The sequence below is a fragment of the Epargyreus clarus genome, unplaced genomic scaffold (genome assembly GCF_041222505.1).
Source record: "Epargyreus clarus isolate Ecla_fem2 unplaced genomic scaffold, WU_Ecla_fem_2.2 ptg000007l, whole genome shotgun sequence".
In the NCBI taxonomy this organism is placed as follows: Eukaryota; Metazoa; Arthropoda; class Insecta; order Lepidoptera; family Hesperiidae; genus Epargyreus; species Epargyreus clarus.
The window spans coordinates 22,652,476-22,678,514 of record NW_027332215.1 but is presented as its reverse complement, the minus strand read 5'-3'; the positions used below and the strand labels follow the sequence as shown (position 1 = coordinate 22,678,514).

General features: G+C 33.1%; 1 protein-coding gene across 35 annotated transcripts in view; it reads left to right on the top strand.

Annotated features, from left to right (window-relative positions):
* Positions 1–7,175: 7,175 nt before the first annotated feature.
* Positions 7,176–26,039, top strand: part of LOC140743677 (uncharacterized) — a 54,370-nt gene continuing 35,506 nt past the window's right edge. For 27 of the 35 annotated variants that reach the window (XM_073075142.1, XM_073075141.1, XM_073075129.1 and 24 more), the window contains exons 1-8: positions 7,176–7,371; positions 20,439–20,572; positions 20,926–21,005; positions 21,647–21,811; positions 21,968–22,043; positions 24,374–24,507; positions 25,400–25,549; positions 25,936–26,026. In XM_073075142.1, coding sequence (XP_072931243.1) covers positions 20,464–20,572; positions 20,926–21,005; positions 21,647–21,811; positions 21,968–22,043; positions 24,374–24,507; positions 25,400–25,549; positions 25,936–26,026 — 805 coding nt within the window. In that variant the 5' untranslated portion in view covers positions 7,176–7,371; positions 20,439–20,463. Of the gene's footprint in view, positions 7,472–17,555; positions 17,829–20,438; positions 20,573–20,925; positions 21,006–21,646; positions 21,812–21,967; positions 22,044–24,373; positions 24,508–25,399; positions 25,550–25,935; positions 26,027–26,039 lie in introns of those variants that run through there. The other 8 variants (XM_073075153.1, XM_073075154.1, XM_073075143.1 and 5 more) reach the window with 3 other exon arrangements.

Sequence of the window (26,039 nt, the reverse complement as noted above, 5' to 3'; positions counted from 1 at the left end):
TAAGCGCCACTGTGTTCTGGTTTGAAGGGTATGGTAAGCAAGATATACTTTTCAGAGGCGTTACAGCTTAGTCCTCAGGGGTAGCGGCGCATCTTTGTGCATTATCAGAGATTCGTATGTTAAATACAATCGTTTATGATTTCCACTTCGTATTTGATCTAATATACCTACTTCTTAGGCAGTTTTGACAACATAACAACTGTATGATGGTTGGCCCTCCTGCAAATAATTAGGAAAGCAAAAGTTAATTCACGCCTCTAGAACTTAGATGCAAACTGTTCGTAGCTAATTAAATAGGCTGGATCTATAGCTATACTCTGATATTCTGAGGTAACATACAGCTTAGGTAAATACACGATTTATGTCGTATCATACGCTGACAATCAATTATCTAATTAAAAAAGTGATTCATACACTTACCTACTTGTTATTGATTTTTGATTATTTTAGTCACGTTTAATTTTGCCAAAGTATTTCTGGCGAGGTGTCTCGTTGATGAAATGCCCCCAGCGAACTCGCTTGTATCCAAATAATTCGCAACAACGCCAGTAGGTACACCACAAGCTTAAAATTTCACTCAATATTTTTGGCAAATTACTTCTATATTACACTCTTAATGTATTTATAGGCTTATGTAGGTACCTATTACTTAGTCTAGCCATAAATATTGTTACAAAGAAAAACAATTTCTTTTTACTGTACCTCAGGATGACAGACCGAAATAGAGGCTCTTACTGTCGGAGGCCAAGAGTCATTTTGGGTCCTCACGCTATCCCACTAACTAACATTTATTACTGTTACAGTGTCAGTTTAATACATAAATATTAAAGCGTTAAACATATATAAAGCTTATTTAAAGTAGTCTCCATTGGCTGCAATTGATAACTGGCCTCAACGTTTAAGGGACTATCTTAAACGTTGAGGCCAGTTATCAATAGCAGCATGCGTTCTTTCTTTTGGAAAATTCTTCACTGACAATCTTATAGATTGTATTAGCGACTCCAAATTATCATGGCGTTTAGAGCCAGCCTTACTCTCGAAAAAGGACCATAAATCATTATCCTGTGGATTAAGATCAGGACTAGGTGACGGCCAGTTTTCAGCTCTGATGAAGTCCGGAACGTTCGTTTCTAACCAATTTGCTGGATCGAGCTTTATGACCCAACGCCGAGTCTTCCTAAAAGAACCATTCTTGGTTATTGAACATGGTGTTGTTAAGGGGATTATCTTATCTTATCATACTTTCTCAAGAATTGATTGAATTGAAAGAAGGCATTTTGATACATTTGTGCTAATGTTTTGATACTTTTTCAGAAAAATATGGTTCAGTCACTCCTTCATAGCTCTCACCAAACCATCACTAAAGTCAGATAATGCCCACTTTGTACCCTGTTGACAAATTGGGAAGCTTCTTTCGACCTTTTAGCATAAATAAGGTCATTATGTTAGCTAAAATATTGCTCAATTGTAAAAAAAATCTCATCCGTAAAGATTTTTTTCTGTGACTTCCCTTTGCGTACCGCTTACGTATTTGTTTTGATTTTACCAACCTATTATTTTTAAAATTATCAGTTAAGAAATAACCATTACGTCTCTTATAGACTGCAAGTCCTAAGTCATTTTTTAAAATACGCGACATTGTGCTGGGTGCTAAGTTCATCTCCCAAGATAAAATATTTTGCCTGCGGACAGGATTTCTTCGAATTCTTTCCCTTACTGCGTTGATAGCCTTTTTCGTACGAATACTACGTACGAATATTAAGTTCAGACCCTTTCCATTAAATTACTTAATTCAATGTCATGGTACCATATGTTAACCTTACCATATGTTAATGCACCTGCATTAACATATTATTACCCATGTTTAAAATGTATACAGGTACCTACCTAATATTCCAATAATATTGAATCAATGTCGAGACCATACTGATGACTGAATAGTAAATTGATGACTTCATAAAATATTATTGAAATGTAATGATTTATTGTATACTAGTTTTTGCCCGCAGCTTCTCCCGCGTTTAAAAGAAAATAATATGACATACTAACATACATAAAACTGACAATTCGTACCTTCATTGGAACGACAGTGGCGCCATCTGGCGAAAATTGGTCGTACCAACTCTGGAACCTTCGTGGGCTTATGGACAACAACTTTGCTAAAGATCATCACTTGATCAAATGCATAGTTTACGATTCAATCCCTACTAATATCGATTAAAAAAATTATTTTTTCGGTTCAAAAGATCGATTCTCCGATTAATCGATCTTATATCGCCATCCCTAGTTCCCGTGGGATTTCCGGGATAAAAACTATCCTATGTTCATTTAAATCGGTTCAGTGGTTTAGGCGTGAAGAAGATATAACCAGACAGACAGACAGAGTTATTTTCGGATTTATCATATTAGTAAGGATCATTAGTTAGGAACTTATAAGTCTTTGTACAATGTACAAAATAGTATAGGTACAAGAAATAATCCTTTTCTCTAGGGGACTAATTGGGAAGGGGCGGTCCTGGGGGGCCCTTAAACACAGTTGCTATTATCTAAAATAACCATCACTGAAATATGTATTTTTGTCGGCGAAGTATAAGTCTATGACACATTTGTAATTTCGTAAAAACATATCAACTTTCTAGACTGGGGCCTCCACTCACGTTTCCGCCCCGGGCCTGCAATGACCTTAGTCCACCACTGGTCCTTTTATATTAATTTTTAAACAGGTACACTGCATTTCTATTAACCCTAATGTATTTTTGTAACTCAAGTAAATAGTCCATTAAAAAGCATTTAAACACGTATTTGAAGTATACCAGTTTCGTGAGAGATACAAATCTTCCGACATATTATATTTATTCGTAGTAGGAAACTTTCCAAACTTCTATTATTTTAGTAGTATTATGTACTTACCTATAGATTGGTGGTATGTATCTGGTTAGGTGTATATCTGGTTGGTATGGTTTGCAAAGCTATGGACATAACTAAGAAAAAATAACGGTGAAAGACATAACCTTAACCATTATTTGTTGAGTCGTTGTTAATATAATCGTCTAAGAGTTTACTATCATTTCCTTTAATGTACATTTATACAATATGCTTACATTACTAATTATAAACGTATTTTTAATGTTATTTTTAAACTCTTCTAAATAGTTTTTTGCCGTAATTATTACAGCAGGCGTTTAACAGTTCTATGGCGATTATACTATTACGTCGAAAAGACAATTTACAAATATATTCGTACAAGAATTCCTATAAAGGGAAAATGATAGCTCCATTTACAGAATCTCAAGGCCGGAACAGAGTCGTCAAAGGTCAGCTGTTTGTAGGTGGGTTGGCGGGGCGCCTACAAACCCTGGCCTGGCTGGAATCTGGCATTGAATGAAAAACAGAATCGATGACTCCGGCGTCTCCCTGTCTCGCCTTATGTATGACGTCAACACGGGAGAAAGTAGCGACAATACTACGTGGGTATGAAAATATTAGCGGGGAAATTACGCAGTACCTACTTACTATCTGACATTTTTTTCCAGCTTTCATCTACAGATGTTATAATTATTTTATTTTAAGCGATAGGTTTGTATGAAAATAATTTAATTCCACATCTAATTTAAAAAAAACACACATGGGTATACTTAGAATATGAACACTTTCTGAAAAAATATTTATATCCAAAAATGATGATAATATAATGATTTACTAAAATTTGCCTTAGCCTATTTGAATTTTGGAACAACAATTATAATTTGTTCCCGTTATCGTTAAGGCACATGTTTATTTTAAATTAGTAAGAGTGAGATTCCACCTTCATTGAGTACTGTTAATAAACATCACACCATTGTAAACATAAGGACGAATATTAAATCGTAACAATGCAAGTGCAATGATACGAGTAGGTCGACACATCATATCATAATGTATTATTTATGTAGACAAACAGTAGATAGAGTAAAGCTTTGCTACGTATGCTCTAAAAGTGCAATAGATACTCGTACCTACCTAATAGTGCCATAAAGTAATAGGAAATTTACCATGAACTGGTCTTAATTTGAGTTACATACGTGTTGATTGGTATATTTAAAAAAGCCTGTAATATTATGATGAACTCATTGGCTGATTTCGCAGGTTTAGGTTTCCAGGCGATATTTGGAATCAGCAATACTCTTATATGATAATAAAATGATTTTCTAATAGGTACCACTCACGGACTAAGGGGTGTGGGGGGGGGGAGGGGCGATGCGCTCCGGTCTTGTAAAATTTTGTAAAATTAGATCAACTCTTAGACTGCGAGCTTTTACGCCCCGGCCCCATAAGATATGATATATGCCTGCCAATACTCATAAATCCTCTTGAGGAGGCGGCAGAAGAATCGAAATAATACTCGTAGTACGTGACGTCTGATAGGTACATTGATCTAGGCTATTCATTTGCTTTCTTGTATAATCAGTTATAATCCGCGCCAAGCTGCTAGTCTACTCTGAGGCCTACCACCATCTTTTAAAAACCTTCATAGTTCATATTTTGCTTAAAAAGTTAAATTTCCTGCAAAAAAAATTAAAAGTATGATTAAAATAATATTGTGTTAAGAGATGGTAGTAACCCCTCTGAAGTTTTACCACTATACCTATTTATATTAGTTATCTACTTATATCTAAGTTAGGTATTGATTAAGTGAATGTGATAACGTTTTCCGATAATATATTTTATAGGTATGTATTTCATGTCCTTATCATATATTTTCTGCCTACGCAAAAATACGAAATTTATTTTAAATCAAATTAAAATTTCCATTTAAATTGTATAAATACTAAAGAACACGACTAAGTCTCTTTAATAATTTATTTCTTTAGCGACGTAGTGGACACAAATAAATGATTAATCTACGATTATTACTACCTAATTACTATTATTATCTAATTCTATTTTTTTAAATGTCCAAAATCTCGAGAGGTGTTATTATGGCGTTATAGCTATGTATTGGTAATAATAATTATAGTTCAAAAAACTAAAAAACACGCTTTTATGATAAAATCAACTAAAAAGTAGAAAATAATTTTCAATCTAATAATCAATTAAGGAACAGTAAATAGTATAATTGTGGAAAAAGTGTGGGGTGCTCCATTTATCAGGTTCGAAAAGCACCCCACACTTTTTCCACAATTATACTATTTACTGTTCCTTAATTGATTCTTAGATTGAAAATTATTTTCTACTTTTTAGTTGATTTTATCATAAAAGCGTGTTTTTTAGTTTTTTGAACTATAATTATTTATTAATTTTTAGTATTTCTCGTTATAGCGACCACCATTATTCATCGTTTGTAAAAAAATCAAGTGTCTATTTATTACGATTTAAGAGATAGGTAAAGCCCAACGACAGACGAACAGACCGCAGAGGGTTTCGTTTTAACCTTTGAGTACGGAATCCTAAAAATCATTCTACAAGACGGCATTATAGATATGTTTCAGAACATTTGAGTTATAGGGAAATAACATTATTATTTTCTAAACTAAAAATCACGATATAAAGGTTACGCCTATTGAAACTAAATAGCAATAATTTGCAATCTAAAGTTGCGATGAACTTTGCTGAAGGTGCTTGAAAAATCTCGCCTCGAAAATCGTTAATCCTGAGGATGTTGATAAGGACAATGGTACAAAATTATTAATGTTTAAAATATTGAATTGTCATCGGTCCGTAATAAGTATGCCAAATTTCGAGTTAATCCGACGTTTTGAAGGGGGTTAAAATCATGTTCAAAGATTCCGTTACATACTAACATACCAACATACATACGTCTGAAGCTAATAAAAGCGTGTTAAAAAGAAAGAGATAAACCCAACCTGTCTAAAGTCAGAACTTCTATATCAAATCTGTGATCAAATCATAAGTATTAATTACAATGTAACTTTTTATCATAGATTAGTAAAGATTACTCACTCCTAACAAGAAAATGTAACCAGTTTTGAGAATTGAAATAGTTGCGTAAAAAAGTTTTGCCACGTTTCCGTGCTAAAATGTCCCTAAAATATTTGAAATAATTATTTATTTTCTCTAAAAATGTTTTTATTTGTCAAGAATGAATTCTTGAAAAAAAGAACTTACTAATAAGCCGTTTGTGGCTTCATTCAATTTCAAGGCGGCGAAGTATCTTTACTAATCTATGGTTTTTATATAAATTGTACACATAATCTGAATGTAAGCTACAAGAAGACACATTAATTATTATTATTATGGTGTTCTAATTGCTCCGGAGACTTCATGATTGTAGATATTCAGTGAACGTCTGAATAATGGACACTATAATTTTAAAAATTCCGCCATTTCGGAATAACGCGCTTTGTCATTACCTCAACCAATAATGAACCATCGTTTAGACATGGACTCATGGATTTTTAGACAGTAATATTTAAGTGTTTTCTATAAAATTAAAAGTACTATATCCTGTTGATACTAATGAATTTGGATTCACTGCGTGAAACTTTTTATTAATAATTTTATAGCAATATTATAATAAGTTTTGAAAATGATTTAATAAATTCAAATCTCTTTTTGGGTTTTAAGAAAACCTTAAACTTCTTTGGACGATATACATAAAATATAAGTTAACCTTTCAGTATAGGTTATTATACTCTTTGTTCTAAGTCATGTAAAGTATATTTTATCTGTATATTTCCGATACATCCTCGGCCTAGACCAATCAGAAAAGCGTATTTGCAGAAATCGATAAATATACGCGCATCTTTTGCTTAACTTTGTACGGCTGCGCATGGAAGTAAAAATTGGGTAGATTATTGAATATATAAATGTATATATTTTATAATGCAAATACCATAACGTTAAGTATAAAATATTTATATTTATGAATAATTCAAAATTCATTTTTTAATATTATAATTTTTTTGTTCATGCATGTTATGCTTAAACTGCAATAGAATGTCTACTTTAAAAACAATAATACAAGCTGTAACTCTAGGATCTTATGATCTAATATACATTTATTTATCATATTATCAACAGAATTTTGTTAGGAATCCATAATATTTTTAAATGATTGATTACTAGAATAACATGAAATGTACGTCATTTCGTTATCGATATTTTATAATATCGATATAACGCTGTAGTGTTTATGGGCTATGGAAATCCTTATCCAATCATTATTCAATATGGCTTGTCTGCTTGTTCTTGTGTAGAAGTCTGAAAACACCTAAAGTTAACTGGCCAATATAGATCATAGATGTGAATTGCATGTGAAACAATAACTACAGTTTTACCTTATAATTCTAAAGTTATTTTAGTTTTCCTTTTATATTTTCCATGAGTTACAATTGTGTTGACTTCATTTTTTAACGTTATTGGTAGGAGCAGGTGAGGGACATGCTTGTCAATAATCAAAGAAAAAATGAATGAATGAGTACAATTTTTACCGGAATTTTGATATTATCCAACAATGAGAGGATTTTTTGTGGTAATTATACTATGATTAATGAAGACAGTTACCTCTTTAACGTCATCTCACAAAAATTCATAATTCATCATTTTCAAGTTCAAATTGTATTGGCGCTAAAGTGGTGTTTGTGTCTCGTCTCGCTTCGTATCATTTGTGCTAATAGTCTATGTACTATTGACTAACAACTATTTCATATAAAGTATTATTTATATATCATCCCCAGTCTACAATGCAACATGGACATAACGATTTTATTATCCATGATTATTGCAAAGTATTCATTAAATATTACCACTAAGTAAGACATATTTATTACCTTAAAAAATATTGTGTATTTGTGTATTTACCACTGTGTTGTAAGTGCATCTTTAAACTGGGTAAGTCATAAAATTACTATTACCTATTTTTAGCTTTGATATATAAAGAATTATTATACATAATATTGTCCTACTACATATCTTGAAAACTCTGTATAATTTAGGTAACATTTTAGTACTTATGTCTTATATTAGGTGATTTAACTGTGTTTATGTGGTTGTCTAGACTGAATAGAGCGGATGTGGGTGACACAGAGATATTTTGTTGTGTGTTCCTTATTAGATTCAAATTATCGGACTCTGTATTGTACAGTGTTTGCTACATTCACAATTAATCAAGTCTATGGATGGGCAAGAAATCAGCAAATACAGAATTTTTGCATGAAAATCTTGACTATTTAATTAAGTTCTTAAATTTGAATTATATCTTGATATCCGCGTCATATGGTTGAGTTCATAGGTCCATACGATTCCGGATATATGATCTTCTTCAACTCAACAGTGTTATACTCGCTCGCGAGTGAGTGATGAGTCAAATGAGCGAATGACTGACATAGTCTGATTTGAGTCAAATGCGTCACATATTAAATACTAAATTAAAATATGTTTTCTTTGCTAAGAATATACAAATAGTGTTGGCTGTGAAATTCATATATAATTTCTTGCCAGTTTTGTATTAATTATAAGAATCAAAAATGTTGTCAAAATATTTTGATCTGATTCTCTGAAATACTGATATAAAATGTCCCTTATATCGTTACAGAGCTACTACTAAAAGAGTGATATATATCACTGAGTTCAAAAGATATATCATTCTCTTTTCACTTTAGTGATATATTTTGCACACCTCTACTGTGTAGGTTTTGCACAAGGGAGACTTTCAGATTAGTAAAAAAGAAATAGAACACTGGACATGCTCGAGCGCGTCAGATTAAGTTATGGTAGGTAAATTACATGCTGAAAATAATACATTTATAATAATCTGACGATTTGAGTATGACATTTGGGAGTAATAGGCTCGGCTCACAAACATGCAATAAAAATTGTTACTTGAATAATTATATTATTAATATAAATTTTTTCGGTAGGTCACTGTGAGCTTTCCTTTTATCAAAATTGCCAGTCTTTTGAAATGGAGCTTCGTCTGGGGTCACTTAATATCCCCTCTGAATATCTAAGATCTCTCTCTTTTTTCTCCATTTTTAACTCTCTCGTATGGCTGTCCCCCCTCATGCAAACTGCAGAGATAAGTGGACTATATTCTCTATCACCAATCTGCCGCTCTGTCCACCTAACTCATTTTTGGAACCTTCTAGAAGTTGAACCCTCAGCTGAATCAAAAAACATCACATAACCTTTTCTTCATTCTAACTTCTAATCTATACAATTGTATAGGTCCCAATGATACTCAAGTTTGTACACATTTAGCATCGTGGTCTCTCCTACTAATGTACTCGCATGGATGGCAGTTATATAAAATATGCTTATCTTATCTCAGGATTAGGAATCTGTGATTGACCTTCAGAAGAACGCCTGCTAATCGGGGTTGTTCCAAAGATTGTTTCAAAGCTAAGGAATCTTAGAATCACGAGTGGAGACTTCGACCACTCCCTACTTGTGAATCTAGATAGCTAACTTAATGTGGGTGTGAATAGTTGCCCATGTTGATGTGACCTGAAGTGTAATTTTCCTTCACCTTTTTAAGCAAAGAATAAATTATTTTTAATACGCACATAACTTTGAAACTCAGTGCATGGTTAGGAAATGACTTCGGACCCCTTGTTCGAGAGGCCGAGGTTTTAAACCATTAGGCTATCACTGCTTTTTTGATAAAAGCATCAGTGTATTCTATTAACAATCCTGAAGTTAACTTTAAATGGGAAATTTGTAGGCTCCTTCCATAACATATAAACAATTCTAAGATTTGGTGTAAAGTTTTGATCATTTCAATATCTATGTTATACAGTGTTATATCTTTTAAATTTGAAAACTCTAGTCTGGCCGGTCAGAGAATGCATTCCTGAAGTCTGTCAGTGAGCGTCAGTCACACATGACTACAGTGTGGACAGTAATACTTGTTAGTATTGTTTCTGGCTTCTGAATACATAATTAAAGCAAAGTAAATAAAAATGGGATAAATATTTTTATATAACCCTGTGACCAATATGATTTAAAACTAAATTGTTTTAGTTTTTATTAATACTCTGTTTTTTTTTGGCACATACCACCACATAGTAAATGTTATGGGCACAGACTTGGGTCCACTATCTGCAATTCTGCTGGCACTTGGACTATTGAAGTACATAAGTATTGGATATTGAGAGTTTTGAAGGTGGTAGAACCCTTTGGGGTTTGACTTCGGCGGCAACACCGCCACACCTATTTCTACCTAGCAGTGTTAGGCGCTGCTTCCGGCTTCCGACCTCAGGTAGGAATATCTAATCCTATCTGGGGCTGCTTACAGATGTCCATGCGCGGCAGTAGCCACTTACCATCAGGTGGACTGCAAGCTCGTCTGCTACTCCTATATTATAAAAAAAAAACATTTTACAATGATTTCCAATGATTAGCTGAATGTAACTATTAGTTCATTCTGCGCAAATACCAGCAGTTTTAAGATTTGTAAAACCATTTAAAGTTTGTATTAAGGTCCTGTACCTCCATGCCGCTGATTATAAATTAGTTGTTACATCCAGTATATAAATAGACATAGATAGATATTTCATTGCATATATGCAATTAAATGCATACTATCAAATGAATAGCTGAATTAACATTGTGTATGTGGTCTTTTCATAGAACTTCTATAAAATTGCAACAGTGCATATCAAATGTAATTGTTTTCAGTTCCATATAAACAACAATGCTAGTCTATTCCTTTCACAATATAAATGTTTGAGTCATTACATTATCAGCTCTGTTGTACTTATCAGTTAAACAGCCCTTCCTGGCATTGCAGCATTTGTTTCTACCCTGAACATACCTTTTTAGGTTGCACATTTTAAATAAAAAAAAAATAAACATTTTTTCTGGAATTTTCCATAACAAAGGAACATAGCATACCTTGAAAGAAAGAAAAACCTTGAGAAAAGACAACATTGTCTTTTACATGTATTCTTTTGCCTACAATTTATCATTACATTCTATTTTGTTATAAGTGAGTATATAAGTAACTTCAAATTTAAATTTAAATCTTATTCTTTTAATTTATTGGAATTGCTATTTTTCTGTATATTTGGGTTACATAAAAAGCACACTCATTTTTGAATTTCCTCTACTATGTTTGCATATTAAGGTTTTTAAGAGGCATACAAGTATGATTCCACCTGACAATAACTGGCCAAACCTAAGTAAGGTTAGATTGAAGTCTTACCTGAGGTTAGGGACTCATGCCTTGCTATATCTGAGGATCATGATCGAATGTGTCGAAAATATCTCTGTTTACCACATCATTTTTCTGAATTTATCGTATCCTTTAAATGACAACATTAGCGCTTAACACTACTCTTAGTAAGTAGAAGTAGCTGTTGTGATGGTACCTCCGACATGAAACCACCAAGGATTTTAAAATTAATTGAACACAAATTAATTTTCCACTATTGTTTATTTGGATATTAAATATCATAATCCAGAAATATCTGATGAAATGCCACTTAATATATGTCATTAGTAAGACCTTACTCCCAATGAACATTTTAAATTTTTCAGTACAGTTGAATTTGATTATGATGATGGTTATTTATTACTTCATTAAAAGAAAAGGGCTGATAACACTTATTTGGCTAGCATAAACAACTCATTGCCATTCGGATTATTACCCGATTACCAAGGACGGGTTATGTTTTCGTGTGTATCTTCATCGTTTGTAATTTTTTCTTTCATAAACACTCCAGTGTTGGAAGATAGGTATTAAAAAAAGTTACATGGCGGATTCTTGACGTGAAATAGTAATATGTTTAAAAAATAACCAAACCTATCGAGTAAGGTATCAAAGTAAAATAAGATAAAAGGGGATTACAAATATATATTATATTCCTCGGGTAGGCCAACTTGTTTACCTGTCTATAGCCGCTTACCCAAGGATTGTGACAGGAAAAGAATAGTCAACCTAACATTTGCGTATTCTATAGGCTTTATACTTTCAATTGGTATGTAATTTGTCCATAAACCAGACCAGTGTAATGTTTAGGAAAAAAAAAATTGATTGCAAAAAACTCATTCTGGATTGAACCTTTTTAGACAACCCATTTTATAATATATAATCCTTTTTTGCAATATAATTATCGACATATTTAATTCGACTTAAAATACTTTTCATCCATTAACCAGATCGGTGAAGGTCTTCTTTTATTGGGATCTTAGACAATTAATAATATTACTTGTTTTCCTAGTTGCGACGCACAATGAAACTAGTCTTGAACAAAATTATAGAATTACATTGTATAATTAACTGTCAATTTGCCGAGATATACAGGGTGTCCCATAAGTACCACGACAAACTTGAGGAGAACATAGGTTACTGTCTGACCTCTCTGAGAAAAGAAAATACTTTAGTAAAATTGTCACCGTTTTTGCACCATCGATTGTTTTATATTTTTTGAAAAATTCCGACCTCCTCATCTTCTTTCGTTAACTTCGTGTACAAAATTTGATGATGCAGTGTTTATTTCTTCTGTTAAATACTATCAGATAGTTCGTCTACCATATTGAAATGTAAATTGGTTCATTCATGATATGTAAATGTAAATTGGTTCATCGAAAATTCGGTCGGTCACTAAAAAGTAGATATTATTTTAATACATATTATTAGTATACTTCATGATTTTCACTCGTTATTAATTATTATATCTACCATAAATTTAAATTCGGCAACTTATTTCTATTTCGTCTTTGTTAGGTGAAGGTTAGATAAATAAATTATTGTTCAATAAGGGGCGATAAACTAGTCACACGTCTTATGGTCGGTTCGTTACTACATTATTTTTTTAAAGCAAAACCGTTTTTCGTGACATAAACATCTGTAATTTTAACTAAATATATTTTAACATTACATTTGATTTTATTGTTGACACTGTCAGTATGAACGATATAATACATATTAATAGAAATAAATTATAGTTCAAAAATTAAAAAAAAAACACGGTTTTATAGGAAATCATACTAAATAGTAATGATTGTTGCAATCTAGAAACTTTGCCATAAACTTTATACCGATTATTAACGCCATCTAGCGATGTGTTGGTGAACTTTTTAGATCGATAACAACATCACTTGGCTAAATAATTATGATTTAGTTCGCACCACATAGCCTTGCCGCCACCAACCTCGAACATCCCTTCGAAAATGGTTACTCCTGATGATCAGAATATACAGTGGGACAAAATTATTAAAATCGTGTATTGTCATCGGTTCTTGATAATTGTTTAAATTTTTCTTTGTAGCTGGCCCTTCAATGTGGGTAAAAATCGAGTGCAAAGATTCTGTTACATACCTACATACCTAGATACAGGTCAGGCTAATAAAAGAGTAGTAGTAACATAAATTCCTTGATAGGGGGTTAAAGTAGAGCACATTTGCTACCAATATAACGACATACCATGTCCGAAAATTTGGTGTTTTAGAGTTATTCAAGGTTTAATAATTTTAGAAAACCACTATGGTTTTTAGTTAAATGTGTTTTAATTAATAATTAAAGATTTAACTAATAAATAATCATACAGAAATATCCTTATTATTTTTGAATATAAAAGTATCCAAACAAAAGTTAAATCAAAATAAACTTGAAAGTTTCGCAATTTTATTACTTAAAACTAAAAAATCTCGTGCGGTTACACGGAAAAAATATCACTTCTTTGGTAAATAAATAATGATTCCAGAAAACGTATGTTGCGTATAATTCGTCGTTCATTAGCTATCCAAAAAGGTTGTTATCAAAAATAACCAGAATAACTTAAAAATTGTCCAATGAGTCAAGATTCGATCGTGATGGTATCACGAAATACATTTGTGCAAGAAAAGGAGACGATCTAAGGATGACTAAAGAAAGGGGTAAACATAAGACGGTGACACCATTGAAGATTTTGATTTTCTGCATTACTTACCCACTCATCTATGACCTATCCACATATGCTAAATATCTTATTCCTCCGTGCGCGTAAAATTCGTCAAAAGTGGTCCGAAGTTTTTGCTTCGCGTATAACTGTATACATATATATTGGTAGACATACAGGTCACGTATTAATATATAGATAAGGTATACAGGAATAACATTGTACAAATATATTTTACTAGCAGAACCCGCGGCTTCGCCCGCATAAAAAATATGATATGACATACAAATAACTGTAATCGTAAATTTGTACCTTTAACAATTTTAACGATAAAGTAGCATTAATATTTAATTAATAAAAGCTTCTTTTTCGTCACTGTGTACCTAAATTCGTCAACCTTTCTTCAGAAACATACACTGAAACTCTAATTAGTGAACTGTAATGAAACTTTCTTTAAAATATAAGTTTCATGTAGGATACAATAATTATTATTTACACTATTACATAGGAACCGTCCATGTTATATGGGGCCTTACATACAGTGGTTCTTTCCAGGGTCTCTGGCTGAGCGGTTAGAGCTCCCATTCTTGCCGCCCGACTCCAGAATCCCCCTTTAGTCTCGTACGACAGGCAGGGGATACTGTAGCCCTGTTCTAGCCCAAAATTTTAATCCAAGGTCTATGTGTCTACCACCACCACTAATCCACGCATAACCACAACCATACCCCACGGCAGGACAAAATATTGGCACGCAGTGTGTCCAAAGTAGTTGCGATGTACCTAATCAGTGTACCAAAATGTAGGCCAATTTGAATAAACTTACGCATTATCATATATGAAATTTGCACCCGTCTACGTTGTCGTGTATTTGTCTGAATAGACGATATCTGAAATTTCACTTTTCTAACTTCGAACCTAAAAAATTACTTCTTTTACCTCCTTAGTAGAATTTAAAAAAAACATTCCTATGTACATATGTATCAATAAATACTTTATCAGCAAATTTCTGAAAACTTAATATTCAACACCGGCGGTAGGCAACCTGACACCCACAAGTGGTGTGTGGCCCGCGACTTTTCCTTGTGACCCGCGGGTCTGCGCGTTACTAATAATTGGCCAAGGGCAAGTCAAACCCGCACCTAGAGGGTTCCATACAACCAACATTTTCATCTTTTTTAATTTCTAGTATTAATATTGCAGCAGCCATTAAAGTACACACATTGTGAAGATTTGAACTGTCTATCTGTAACGGTTCAAAAGTTAGTTAGAAAAATATCGAATAGCAGTTTGTTGTATGGGGACCCCTTTTTGTTTTCACCTTTATTTATTTTTAGTCTTTGTTGTTATAGAGGCCACCATTATGCATCCTCTGTAAGAATTTCAAATGTCTATCTATTACGGTTCCAGAGATAGAGCCCTGTGACACACGGACAGACGGACAGACAGCAAGTCTTAGGAATAGGGTTCCGTTTTTATCCTTTAGGTACGTAACCCTAAAAAACCGCTGTTCTGCACTTCAGCACGCGCAATACATTCCCATGTTAAAAATATATGTTATCCGTTAAATTAACAGATTATAAAATAAAATTCCATCCTCTATTAAACAACCTTAAGGGTTGATTTTCCAAAAACTGTGAAATAGGTGTCCTATTATTTTCAATCAGAAAGCCAAATAACAATTTTCATAGACTTTGCTTAAAAAGCTGTGGACTTCTAAACGAAGTTGCTACCCCTATTTGACCTTCTTAAGGGTAGATTTTCCATGAACGGTGTTGAAGAAGCTCTATTATTTCGAACCAGAAAGCTAAATGCTATTTTAACAATCCTTGTTTCCAAATTAACGGATTTTAAAATAAAGTTCTATTCCCTATTAATCGAACTTAAGGGTTGATTTTCCAAAAAACGGTAAAATAGGTGTTCTATTATTTTCAATCAGAAAGCTGAATACCCATTTTCATAGACTTTGTTTCAATATCTGCGGACTTCCCAACAAACTTTCAACCCTATTTTACCCTCTACGGGTAGATTTTCCATAAATGGTGTTAAAAAATTCTATTATTTCCAACAGAAAAACCAAATGCAAATTTTTATAGTCCTTGCTTCCGAATTAACGGAGTTACAAATAAAATTCCAACCCCCATTTAACGACTTCAAGGGATGATTTTTCAAAAACAATGAAATAGGTGTTTAATTATTTTCTACCGAAAAGCCAAATACCGATTTTCAGAGAGATTACTTAATGTAATCTCTCTGAAATCTATCGGTATTTGGCTGGGGGACTTTCATACTAACTTACAACCCTTATTTAACCCAAATAAGTGTTGATTTTCCATAAACAGTAGAATTAAATTTCCACTATATCTAAGCAGTAGAGCAATGGCTAACTTTCATAGTGCTGGCTTTCAAATTGGCAAATTTTAAAATAAGCTGTCAACCCCTATTTATCAACTTAAGGGTTGATTTTCCAAAAATCGTGAAATAGGTATGTAATTATTTTTAATCTTAAACCCAAATACCGATTTTCATAGAGTTTACATTAAAACTGGGGGGCTTACATACAAACTTACAACCCTTATTTAACCCACATAGAGGTTGATTTTCCAAAAACGGTAGAACTAAAATTCTATTATATCTAACCAGTAAAGCAATGGTTAACTTTCATAGTGCTGGCTTTCACAAATGGCAAAATTTAAAATAAGCTGTCAACCCCTATTTAACCACCTTTAGGGTTGATTTTGGAAAAACCCTTAGATTAGATTTTTATTACTTTAAATCAGAAAGCTAAATACCAATTTTCATCCAGTTTGCTTTAAAACTGACGGACTTTCATACTAACTTTCAACCCCCATTTAACCCCCTTAACGGTGGAATATCAAAAATTCTTCTTAGTTCAAAAAAGTTCTTAGTGCGCATCTACATCATAAAATGAAGCTGTATTTCAAATTTCATGATTGTAGCTTCAGTAGTTTAGTCAAAACCTTGATTAATACGTTTAGAACGTGAGTATCTTTTCGCTTTTATATATATAGATAAATCATAACGAAAAAAAAAGAGAATAAATATTATTTTGTAAAATTTATCACGTTTTGTACGAAATGTAACATATTATTTTTATTCACAGGGACAGGTCGACTACCATAGTACATCCAAAGGATTTTCAATTCCTTTTTTTATATTGTACAGAGTTTTCAAGATGTATGTGTATATCTAATAGAAATTTTAGTTTAGCTCTACAATCAACACAGAGTTTATAAGATGTCATAATTTTATATAATATGTATATTGTATTATTGTTGCGAGAATGTGTGTAAGACGTATTTATAATATTTATTTATTAATTGTACTGTTTAACAATGTGCCTTTATAATTTGAATTTGATGAGATTGAGATATTTATATATCATTGGTGGTGTAGTACTCTAAACTCCAACTCATTCATTTTGTATTAAAAAAAAAACCTTCTTATGCTATAGTTCATCCCACATATACATTTGGGCCTAAATCGTTCAAGTTTCAAGGTCAGAACTTATATCCTTTGTAAGTGTTATTACAGTATTACTTCATATAAAAGTGAATAGTTTAGAGTAATAAAATGCGAGTCTCGAGGTTATAAAATAATGTGGCTACACAGAATGTACAGGCGAGGGGTGGTGAGGTAAATCAGGAACAGGAGAGTAATTGAAAAATCAATAGTGCAACCTTCCCCTCCCTGTCCTGCAAACGTAGCTCTCCGGCCTCACACAGTACAGTGTAGTGCTCTCAGATAAAGCAGATACACATTACCTGTTTTGTCATCTTTATTGCTTATCGTTCAACAAATTGCAGTTTTAATTTATTATCTTGTTCAAAAAATGTAGTCGGGATCCGTGGAGTATGGTGTTTAGTTGAATTTGAAAAATATAGTTTTCGTTTGTGGTTTCGAGTGGGGTGTAAGGATTTATCGGACTGAATAGTGACCTTATTAAGGAACACTAAGTATTGAAATCAGTGAATTGATTTTTTTCTTGGTGTAAGTATAAAATACACAAAATTTGTTTTTGTGTAGTAGTAGTACTGGTTGTGAAAATGTAAGGTGTGTATTGCGTAGTAAATAATATATTTCTTATAAATAGCATATTGATAAATCTTGCTAAGTACTTAAATTTAATGTCTTTGAGATAAATATTATAATTACTTGGGTTTTAAAATGCGCTCGAGAGAAATGGAAGCAGTGACCTAAATATGGAGAACGATAGAGTGCACTGGAACAATCAATTTATTTTGCTTGGGTGCTTCATATAATACTTATTCATATAATATATAAAGCAAAAGTGAATTAAGATTTATATTTGGATAGCTATAGACATATATTTTCATTTCGTCGAGTAAGAAAGGTGTTTGTTTTTGTTTGTGTGGACGAAAAATTGTATATTTTCTAAAATTGATAATTCGGTAAACACAATAATTCAGAATAGACATCAGTATGCTACATTTGCATGCTCTTATGCTACATTTTGCATAATTAGAGCTATGTAATTTTAAACGAATATATTTAAGAATTGTGTAACAAGATGACCGCCTGTTCCTTTAGTGACATATTATGGAACATTTAGGATGTCCAGTGCAGTTGGAATAAATTCGCCGTTTTACTCTTTTCACGGATTTTCCCCTAGCTACTTTTCATGATCATACTCAATATCTGGTTATAACTTCAATCATATCTTTAGATGCTGTGAAATCATGTTTGGTGGAACATATAATCGCTTAAATCTGGATTGCTTTGAAGTCATGATCATACATCAAATCAAGTGCGTATTGACATTATTGCGCATGTCCGGTTTTAGGCGTGGTTGCCTGCTATTGGCCGTGAAGATACAGCCTCTGTTGACTTCTCACTCATATGACTGCTAAGCGATGATCAAAGCCATCTTTGTATACCCTTCCTCGTTGCCCTTGTGGCGCGATCAGTGTTTGTGGTTTGGACTCATAAAAATGTAGCTTGGAATTGGCCAAGTAATTAATATCTATAGAGCATAACCAAGATATTGTTTTTCTTCCCCTTTTGTTTGGCCCTTATATTGTTGGCCGACCTAAGCCCTAGTTAGATAGGCCTGGGCTTTACGGTCTTAATATAACATTTTAATCATTATAAATCTTCACATCTCTTTTTATCGCCGCAATGGTACTGATACCATCAATCAGATTTTTTCTGTTTTTGTTTTCATACATTCTATGAACGGAAACGTTATTGTAGGAGGAAGGAGGGGCTAGTTTGCAACGAACGGGCAAATAATAGTCCTTTAGATAACCTCAGATCTCAAAGGTTATGTTCATCTACTTTGCTCCTAGTTGGAACTGCGTTATATATGTGCAGTATTCTTATTGTCCGATTGTAAAAATGATTGTTTGTAACCACAACTTAAATTTGAAAAACATTTAAATGTCTCGATTTACAAAATATATTGTATTTTATGGGTAGAACAACTTTTTACATAATAACAGACGCATGAAATTTTTGCGTGAAACAAAAGTGACGCAGTGGTTCTTAATTATTTTTAAAAGAAATTATAATTATTCCAAATGTAAAATAAATATGTTGAAATATAACATAAGCGGTAAAAAATACTCGTACACTTAAAAATAAGTGATGTTATCGGAGTTCTAATGCCGGAAATATCTCCGAAAAACCTGCTAGTGCCGGCGGAAGAAAAGTAGTAGGTGATAGGTGCAATCTATTGATAGAGTCTGAGGAATAACTTAATTCGTAGAATAACAATAACACAGTTCTACATAAAGGTCAATGATAGCAATGGGTATACAATGACAATAGGTCGACCAGAATCTTATGTCAGGGGGAATCTATAATTTACAGTAATCATTACTGAAAATGATATTATAAATATATATGTAAGGAAATACACATGTGTTTTCTTTACATAAGTGTAGATATCAATATATTGACCATGTTTTGTACATTTTCTTTCATGCATATTCATCTCAACTTTTCCGTGCATTCAGATTCTGGTACACCTAATAATTAATAAATACCTATAGTCCGATTCATAATTAGGTGTCCAAAATGTAAACAAAGGTGTTGACCTATCAAGAAAATATGTGTCAAATGGCAGTTTCTTATTTTTGACAATATTAAATTAAGACATCGATAATAAAATAATAATCTAAATAAATTAAAATCAATTCACATTTTCCAATATTTGTATTAACTCAATTTCATTTCATACAGTAATAATAATAAAAAACAAGATTTATGAGAAAAAATTAAATTGTGATAATGGTCACACAATCGGCATCCAAAACATTTTTTGTGGCGCCATTTTTAAGTTTCGTAGTTGATACATATTATTCATTTTCGCGATCGTGATCGAACTCGAATTTTTTCTAGTTTTCATAGCGCGGTTTTTTTTAAATTGTGTGCAGTTATTAAGTTTTTGTTTTATGTTGAATTTTGTGAAAGTCTTCGTTTCTTGTTAATTTGTTAAGGTTTGCCATACCTGTCATCGAATTTTGACAATGACATTTCTTTGTTTACATTTTGGACACCTAATTATGAATCAGACTATAGTCTTCGTTATGATGTATCTGAGCTGTCAAATGGTAATTAAACAAAAGGATTTTTCAGGATTTGAACTAATAATGAATACAATATGAAGGAGATGGTAGGAGGATGCTGTGTGTGCTCAGACGAGCGAGGTTGGCCGGACAACCCGCTAGTCTACTGCGACGGTAATGGATGCACCGTCGCAGTACACCAAGGTACAGATATGTTCCTTATTATACCGCCTGCCATTTCTGATCATGGGTGTCTCCCCATTACTAGGAAAGGCCTGGAGCATATTCTACCAGGCTGCTACAACCCGGAATGGTGGAGGGTTGTATGGGTTAGTGGCCAAACTGAGCCGGAACTCAGGCCGTTGATAGGGCTCAAGTTTAACAATCCGACACCATCCGATCCGATAACAAAAATCGACAGTCAACGTGTCCTCCAAAACACGAAAGCCCTCATATTATTTTATCACTATTGGTCAACCATCCAACTCCTGAGCTTACATAACATTGCTTAACTTTGTAGATCGGTCAAGAAAGTCACGATATCTTCATTTTTTTAGCGTGCTACGGTATAATTGCTGTGCCGACCGGGCCCTGGTATTGCAGGAAATGTGAGAGTCCAGAGAACAAGGGCAAAGTAGTAAGTTAATAAAATTTCATACTTAAAGTAGTAAATGTTGGCTCTGCAGCTCAGGAATATTGTCTACTGGTACTCCAAAATGGATTATGCAGGTGGGTTCTCCGTTTCATTGTCACAGGTTCCACAATTGCTAGGATTATTAGTTGAATAAGCAAATTATCTTTAATATTCATTAATTGAGAAATGAACACCATTTCTTAAAATATAATAATATAAAAACTAAAAACACTCAATAATGATGTTTATAAAATGTGTGTTTGTTTTAGTATTTCCTACAATAATTTCAGAATACAAAGGAAATACGACCTATATGTATAATCTGTTCTTGAAGCATTTCAGGCAATCATTTGATCTGGCAAAAACGTTGTACATTCTTAAATAATGCTTCTGCCGTTCTAAGCAATAAAATGCGCTATTGAAATCTTTTATTTTCATCAATCTTTATTTTTTTTCTACCAAGGGTATTAAATTTATCTTGCCTTTGCATCAAACAGCTAGTATTAGGCATAGCTTAGAAAAAGTGGGCGTAACACACACTGTTACACAACATATATTTGTACAAAATACTGTTGTGTTGTATATATAAAGGTATTAGTTAGCAGGTCAAGGAATCGTTCATATAATAATATTTTCCTCCTTAGCGCTGTGAACTGTGCCCTTCCAAGTCAGGAGCTCTCAAACGAGCGGACACAGGTGGATGGGCGCATGTAGTCTGTGCACTCTACATTCCTGAGGTCCGATTTGGAAATGTCACGTCAATGGAGCCCATTGTACTGCGGCTCATCCCCCCGGAGAGATTCAACAAGGTATTTCCTGCTTGTTATTTGCTGGGACATGGTGATGCAGCCTAAGAGGGGGATCTTTTTCTTCATTTTTATTTATATTTATTTATCTGTTCTTATTAAATTTCTATATAGATGGTGAATGATTACTTCTACTCACGTTACTCTGTTTGGTTTTAGACATGCTACATATGTCAGGACATGAATAAACCCCACCGTGCCTCAGCCGGTGCGTGTATGCAATGCAACAAAACTGGTAAGCCTTTTGGTGTTTTATTACATTTGTTTGATGAGTGGTCTCATAGATGCTTATTAAAATAGCTGCATATATTTTTTAAACTAGATTAATTTAAAATGAAAAAAAAAAATGATTAAGTTTTATTTTAAAACCTCTTTATCATTGATCCGCTGGCCTGCTCCCGTGTAATTAACCTGAAACAGATGATAAATGCAAAATAAATAAAATTGTATCAGACAGTTGTGGGCATCATTCATCATATGAGAAATAATACTAACATAATAGTATGATATGATCTTGTAACTTGAATGTCAGAGAAAGCCGGGCATACAGTTAAAAAGCCACTTTAAACCCAGTCTAAAATCTTCTTTAAGGTAGGGACGAAAGCGTTGAATTATGAACGTGTGTTGCGATTATTTGAAGTGTGTTCCAGAAATTCTCTTACGGTATACCAGTATCAAAAAATATAAAGTGAAGGTCACTTTAAGTTAAGTTTAAACTTTTGTATTAAAAAATAGACGAATTGTTTAAAGGACATTCTGGTATACGGACCTTAAGATAGACGAACGTTTTCTTTCATAACCAATTTGCTAATTAAGCCTATTGCTCAATGGATATATTGGGTAGGTACTTGGACGTTTTGCTACTAAAACGTTATGATAGTAAGGCAAAGAAAATACAAAAACTTGAAAGAAATGTCGATATGACAAGTGAACATTGCATTGATTCTTTCTTAACATTTTTTCCAGTTATTTTATAGAAGAATGACAGAATCATTTCCACTAGTCCAACTTAATCAGAGTATTTTGATAGATCTTATTCAAGGAGTAATTTGAACTTGACTTTTGGACGATAAAGACCAAAAACATATTAATAGACTAAACGTCAGTAAGCATAGATAGGAATACCGAAGTCTAGAGTAACTCGCGACTTGTTTTAATTTCAAACGTTTATCCAATAAATTAAATACCAATTCTTTGTACCTTAACATTTTCTACACCACGTGGCTTAAAAATTGTTAAGATATAAAGTATTATATTGTGGTAGGTAGGTATGTAGTTATTGTAGCTAGGTATTGCTTTCGTACCCTTAATTTTTTGCTGTGAAGGATAACATAAATTAAAATGGTCGTGCTCTTTACCAGGTGCAGTTGGTGAGTTAATGCTATTAATATGACCAGGGCTACATAGTGATGCTGCTACATTATTACTGCAAACATATTGTTATATAATTATATACGTCGTCAAAGTGAATTTATCAAGTGTAGGGCGAAACGCGGAAAGGAATTACGAAGCAAGTTTTGATGAAATCTAAAACTGCATTATTACATTTAAAAAATCTATTTCATTGTAATACTAAACCGTAACTAACTAATTCCTCTATATTATGTACCTATCGACTTAAATTAAAATCAGTCGTTATTTTAATGCATATATGTAATCTTGAATAATACAATGTCTAGTACGAACGATAAGCGTCGATCTTGGTAGCCAAATCATAATAGATTGATTTGTATTAATAACGGGCATATATTGCAACTCTATTCACTGATCTGACCCTTTATAATTGAATGACCACAACTGTATTCGAGATGAGATTGCTACCATCAAAAGTTAAGTTTTTTGCAATAAGTTCAAAAGGTTTTGAGATTAAATCACACAACCACTCAATTATACATATAAGACAGGACTTGAGATTGTTTTAGTAGATAACACTTTCGACGTATGGTCCGATTCATAATCAGGTGTCCAAAATGTAAACAAAGTTGTCGACTTATCAAGAAAATACGTTTCAAATGGTAGTTTCTTACTTTGACTATATTGAAGTAATACAACGATAATAGAAAATTAATAGAATAGATAAGATAATAGAAATGATAATGGTAACACACGTAAACACGTAATCGAGATCCAGAACATTTTTGTACCGCCATTTTTAAGTTTCGTAGCTGAAATTATTCATTTTCGTGATCGTAATCGAACTCGAATGTTTTCTCTCTTAATTTTATAATGTGTTTGTTAAATTGTGTGAATTTGTTAAAGCTTTCGTTTTTAGTTGAGTTAGTTCAAGTTTTTGTTTCTTATTAATTTGTTAAGGTTAATACCTGTAATCGTATTTGGACAATGACATTTCTTTGTTTATATTTTGGACACCTAATTATGAATCAGACTATAGACGTTTTATGACGATAGTTGTAAACTCGTATTCGAAGGTAGGTGCTTACTCTTAGAAGCCGTTGCTTGTGTAGATTATATATTTGCTTATGATTTGTAGGAAATCGCTGTGATCTTAGCTAGCATACTTGGTTATACCAACCTAATGTGTGTATTTGCTGGCTTGCATCGTAGGATGCAAACAGCAGTTCCACGTTACGTGCGCCCAGAGCCTGGGCCTGCTCTGCGAGGAGGCCGGCAACTACCTGGACAATGTCAAATACTGTGGCTACTGCCAATACCATTACAGTAAATTGGTGAGTAGGCTGGTGAGTATTTCCGCTTTATTAACCCTTTATAGTACATAAGACTCGCAAACTTATGAGCTTTTATGACCAGAATATCATAATTTTGCGGGACCTAAAATATAAGTATATAAAAGGCTGTTTTCATATCCTTACAATAGATAATATTCTCTTTATAATAACATGGTCATTCGTTTACATCGAAATAATAAAAATATATGTTTATAGAAATATAGATAACAGCTAATTCTATAGGAATATAAAAAAACAGCTTTTTAATGTATGATTACTCCAATAGTGATTATAGTAAATAGGTATGCAGTTTTAACTAACACATTTTTGTATTATGTTGCTGTACTTCATTTTTTATAATTAATATATTAAAACGTACCTATATTCAAACAGAATAGTGGTAATTTAGAACAACAGAATCTTTGGACGTACTAATGATTGGTTGTTATAGTCATCGTAAACTTAAGAAGATGAATGAATACCTTATCAAACAGTATAACGGTATATTAGTATTATTTATTTAAATGTAACATAAATACATTTTGTCACGTGATATGTTGCTAGTATTAAGCACTGAACCAACAGGAAATCGTTTTATGAACAAATACTGAAAGTCTAACCAATCGAACTAACTGCCTACACCTTATCAGTTGCTGTATTAAAAATATCCTGTTTCCTATTGTACACGGACTCAAATATCGTGTATAGTTTTACACGGTGCTGGAGTCTCGGACGTGTGTAATTTACGAGTTTAAGTTCTTTAGAAAGTGTATATGGTATACTGAAACAATGATTATATTGGATAACTCATTTGAATTGGTGCTTTGAGACTTGGCACCGTGTAAAAACATTAAAATTTCTTAAGCGATGTGTAAATACGTCGGAATGCGATATTTTGGCGCAGAAAAAGGGTGGTAATGTGAAGACTATCCCGCCCTACAAGCCAGTGTCGCATGACAGCCAGTCGAGCGACTCTAGCTGCGACAAGGACGGCGAAACCTCGCCGGTGGCCAGCGGAAGCGGCACGCCCACACACGCCGGAAAATCCAAAGGAGTATGTTACAAGCTTTATGTATTGTTGTTTGCCGATTTAACTTATATTCTGTTTTAAAGTTCGTAGGTGCCGCTTGACACCAAGCCGATAAAATATCGATCGATCCATAGAGATCGACGGAGGTCTGCCGATGTACTGTTATAAGTCCACGCTCTTACTTTACCTACAATATGTGGTGGTTGAGAACTAACATTCAAATATTTATATTAATGGGAGGTGCAATAGTTATATAAATGAATTTAGGGCTGGTTAGTCTCTCAGGCGTCTTAATCCGATTTGTTTTGGAGTCAGTCAGCAACTTATTCCTTGATTTACTAATCCTATTATATGAAAAAAAAAAACAAAATATTGTGTATATATTAATATTATTCTGCTATTGTTTCTAGCCCGGTCGTAAGACGTCGCACTCAAGCAGTGGGAAAGCCGGAAATCAGTCTAATTCCGCGAAGACACCCACTAACTCGGGTCAGGCATCAGGTACGTTCAATCA